We start from the raw sequence: 4041 nt of genomic DNA on the forward strand, positions 1-4041 counted from the left end.
GCCCTCGGCGGGGCGGGGCGGGGCAGGAGCTGCCAGGCGGGCGCGCCCGCCGCGCCGAGCATCCATTACGCCTCCGCCAGCCCGGGACACTCCGGGGAGCCAGTGGCGCCCTAGCTTCGGAAAGAGCCTGGAGGAGGAGCGAGGCTTTCGGGAAGCGTCCCCTCTGAGAGAGAGGCGGCGGCAGCGGCATTTACGGAGAGGAAAAACAGCAGCTGCACTTCGCCTCCAAGCGTCAGACTCTGACTTACACATGCGCTCCCAGGAGCGGGAACTGACCTCCCCAGAGACCAGATTTGAGGAAAGTGGAGGAAGGAGGTCCCTCATCTTCCTCCAGCCACCCTCGGGCACCCCGGGGGGCGCCTGGCACCTGCGCGAGGCTCCTGGCGCGCGCCCCTGGGTGCCGCGGCGCCCCTCGGGGCTCGCTCGCGCCCAGAACCGCCGCTCTCGATCGCCGCTGCGTGCTGGGAGCGAAGCCGCCGCGGAGCCGGGCGCATTCGCCCGCCCGCCCACCTTTGAAAACCCCTCACTTCTGCCTTTAAAGAATTCAGCCTCGTAGCATCAGAATCCCCTTCACGTATCTTGCACCCAGAAGAGAAGAGCGAGCGAGCGAGACATTCTGGCTGCGGGAACCTCTCCCCCTAGTGATGCAGTTATTTATAGCTCACACTCGGGCCGGGTGTGCGCGAGCCTGCGCGCCGGGCTTAGCCGCGGCGGTGCAAACTTTTCCTCGGGTCCCGCTATGCGGGAGCCATCCGTGCAAGGTTCCAGGACGGAATGTACCTGACCGCAAATGTCACGCGAATAGAAGCGTGCGTTTCGGTCTATGTGTGGGTGTGCGTTTCTGGCCGACGTCGGTTCCTGGGCTACCGCGAAACCGACAGCTCAGCTCGCAGTCGTGGTTTTCTCCGAAAATCACGCTGAATGGGTTCAGCGTCAACACTGGTTGCAGATGTGGAAACTGGGGTCAGAAGGTCAGGCTGGCTCAAGAAGTAGGACACGGCGTTGGGTTGGGGGTGTGGTTTGAGTGAAAGAAGGGGGGTGAGCGAAAAAATGAAAAAAAAAAAAAAAAGAAGGCAGCCCTAAATCACTAAGTTTTCAGGGATAGACGAAGCCAGAACCAGTATCTAACACAACCCCCTCCCCTCTACCCCCCCACCCCCGCGCATCCCCGCCGTGACCTAAATCTGATAACAGATTCCTCCATTCTCCATCCTTGGGGACAAGTAATCATTAGCATTCTGCTTTTAAATCGGGAAATCAACCTTAGATTTGCAGTCTGGAAGACCAGGGGCGGGGGAGGGAGATTGTGACATTGCTCAAGAAGCAAGGCATTTCCATTGAGAGGATTTATTTTTCCCCAGCTCCAACTACAGGCACCGAAAGGTATTTTACCTTGTCAGTGGTTCAAAGGAGAAGAAAAATAAATAAATAAATAAATAAATAAATAACCGTATGCAGGCGTCTCTGCGCGCCCAAATGAAACCTGCTCTCTTCATCCAGAACTAGCCTTCAGGGTACAAGGTCCTTCGCCAGGTCTGACCACTCCGACTCAACTGCCGGGCAGATGTTGGGGGACTTCTAGTCGCCCAGGCGGCATCTTATCAGTCGCACAGCCCCAGCCCGTCCCCTGCCTCCTCGGCCCGGCCGAGCCCGACGGGCTCAGGCGGTGTCCGCCGGGCTCCCTCGCTTCACCTCCACGGCGTTATTGTTCCGCGCCGGCGGCCGAGCGCCAACCGCAGGCCCGCGCCGCCTCCTCCGACGCAGTGAGCACTTTCTTAGTAACCCGAGCGGTCACGGCCCCTCTGGGAAGGCTCGGGACACCAGCCGCCCGCCGCCGGGCTCGCCAGGACACTAGCAGCTGCACTCCCCAGTCTCCGACTAACTCCGGCCGCCGCTTACCCAGCGGAGGCGAGCCCCGAGAGGAAGAGCGGACGGCTACAGGGAGAGAGCGGACCCGCCGGGGATCCTAGAGGAGGAGCTCGCCGGTCGTCCCCCCACCGCCCCACTCCACCCCGCCGCTCTGGGTTGCCGCTCACGCCCTCCGGACTGCCCGCGCCAGGAAACCCGCTCCCGTCGGGCGGACGGCCCCGGGCCAGGGGCTGAAGGCGGTTCGGAGTAGCCCGGCTCGCCGCTCGCGGGCTGGGAGCCGCCGGAGCGGTGAGGGGGCGGGGAGCTGGCGGGGGAGGGTCGCCCCGCGCCGGAGGCGCGGCCGGCAGCCCCGCGGACGAGCTGGCTCAGGCAGGTAGACAGCTAAATAAATAAGTCAGAACAAACTTTGCTTTCCCATCCCCTTACCTTCCTTTGCAGCCTGCGCTTCCCCGGTGTGTGCAAAGCGGAGCAGCCAGATGTAGCATAAAATAATCCATGAAGGGTGCCGAGTTTGAAAAACCATGGTGCATGAGCAGGTTTTATTTTAGGTTTCAGTTGAGTCCTAGCTTTTTAGATGCTGTTTGCTCCGAAGCGGGTTCTTTTTTATTGCGCTTTTCGCATCGATTCCCTTGCGCGATCTCCGGCCGGCGGCTCCACGTTTAGCTTTTTTATTCCCCCCCACCCCCTCCTGTTCGTTCGCACCGTGTTTGCTGCCTGCAAGTCTCCGACTGCAGACCGGCCGCTTGCTCCACACTCCAATAATATCAATTAGGGGGGAGGGGGCGGGGCTCCGAGCGGAGAGCCTCCGCCACTCGGGCTGACTGGCAGGCACAGCCGGCCTGCCAGGCGGCGATTCCCAGGGCCGAGGGGCGGGTCCTGGCGAAAAGGCCGCCCCGGCCGCGGGGGCGGGCTTCGGGGCGCGGGCCAATCGGCAGCGAGCGGAGTCAGGTTGCGGGTCCAGGATTCCCTCCTGGTTCTCCGCTCCCGGCTTTCGCTGGATGCTCGGAAAGGGAGGACGCAGAAGGCAGCGGAGGTGCGTGCTGCTGTTGGGCACTCGGCTTTTAGCAATCACTGCTTTCGTGGAGCACAATCGATCCGAGAATAACGCTCCCAACTTAGAGCCCTGTAACATATAGCGGCACTCCTTGTGGTCTTTTAGAAACCAGAGGCAATGCAAGCCATCTCTCAGCTACCAAGCACGGAGCCAGGGAAGTGAAATAAGCTGTGCCTTTAAGTAAAGTGCCTTTTACTTTTTTGTTAGTCAAAGCCTTCGTGGGTCGGGTCACTTTGTTCTTTTCATTTCTTGAAAGGTTTATACGTCTCTTTTTCTGTTACTCAACAGCAGTCAGCTCTAAGCACCACCCGACATAGTTCCTGGAATAAAAGTATCCAAATGTATTATGTGCAAACAATGTTTCCAACAGTTTGCAACAAGCTCTGGCAAAAGAAACAAGGAAAATGGAATGGAAAAAGGAAGTCTTTTGTTTTAGGTGCCCTCCTCACCCCCCCCCCAATCATCTCACAATAGTTTGTTTGGTAAAGTAGGACACTAAGAACCTTTAGACAGTCCCGTATCACTTTTCATATACGTTTTACCATTTTCTGAGGATTTCTTTGGATTGCCCCATTTTGATCGTTTCCCATTTCGCTTCATAAATTACACTTAATTTTAAAGAATGTTACCACACATTAAATTTATAAAGCAAGACCTCTTTCGCAAATTGATACTTTCCAATAATTATTTAATTGTATAATAATTATTATTCAATCTTTCAAGGGAAACTGCTTTCAAGGAAAAGTGAGAATAAAAAGTATAACCAACATATCCAGTTAAATTCATCCAACTAACAGCAAGGACGACATCGTTGAGAAATAACATTCACGTTCACCGTTAGGCAGTGTCTCAGACACTTTGCAATTCAAGGGGTGAGTAATATAATAAGAGGAAGAACTTTAAAACCTTAATTGCCAAATCACCAATTTCAGAGGTCACGACAGAGTAACTTGATCACATGTTTATGAGCTCAGTGTTCTTCTCCTTTTATTCTTTTTTTTAAGAATCTGTCATTCATGATTTGCCTTTATCTATGATAGGCACAAAGTTTGATCTCTACTAAGACTCCAAACTTTTCCTATTCTTTCTAACGAGAAATATAAAGTAAATTGAGTTGT

General features: G+C 55.3%; 1 protein-coding gene across 3 annotated transcripts in view; it reads right to left on the minus strand.

Annotated features, from left to right (window-relative positions):
- The window catches only part of EPHA7 (EPH receptor A7), a 166582-nt gene extending 163992 nt beyond the window's left edge, over nucleotides 1-2590 (minus strand). For all 3 annotated transcript variants that reach the window (XM_029944619.1, XM_029944618.1, XM_029944620.1), the window contains exon 1: nucleotides 2296-2590. In XM_029944619.1, the coding sequence (XP_029800479.1) occupies nucleotides 2296-2392 (97 nt within the window). In that variant the 5' untranslated portion in view covers nucleotides 2393-2590. The remainder of the gene's footprint in view (nucleotides 1-2295) is intronic.
- Between the last annotated feature and the right edge of the window lie 1451 nt (nucleotides 2591-4041).

Source organism: Suricata suricatta, chromosome 7 (genome assembly GCF_006229205.1).
Source record: "Suricata suricatta isolate VVHF042 chromosome 7, meerkat_22Aug2017_6uvM2_HiC, whole genome shotgun sequence".
NCBI lineage: Eukaryota > Metazoa > Chordata > Mammalia > Carnivora > Herpestidae > Suricata > Suricata suricatta.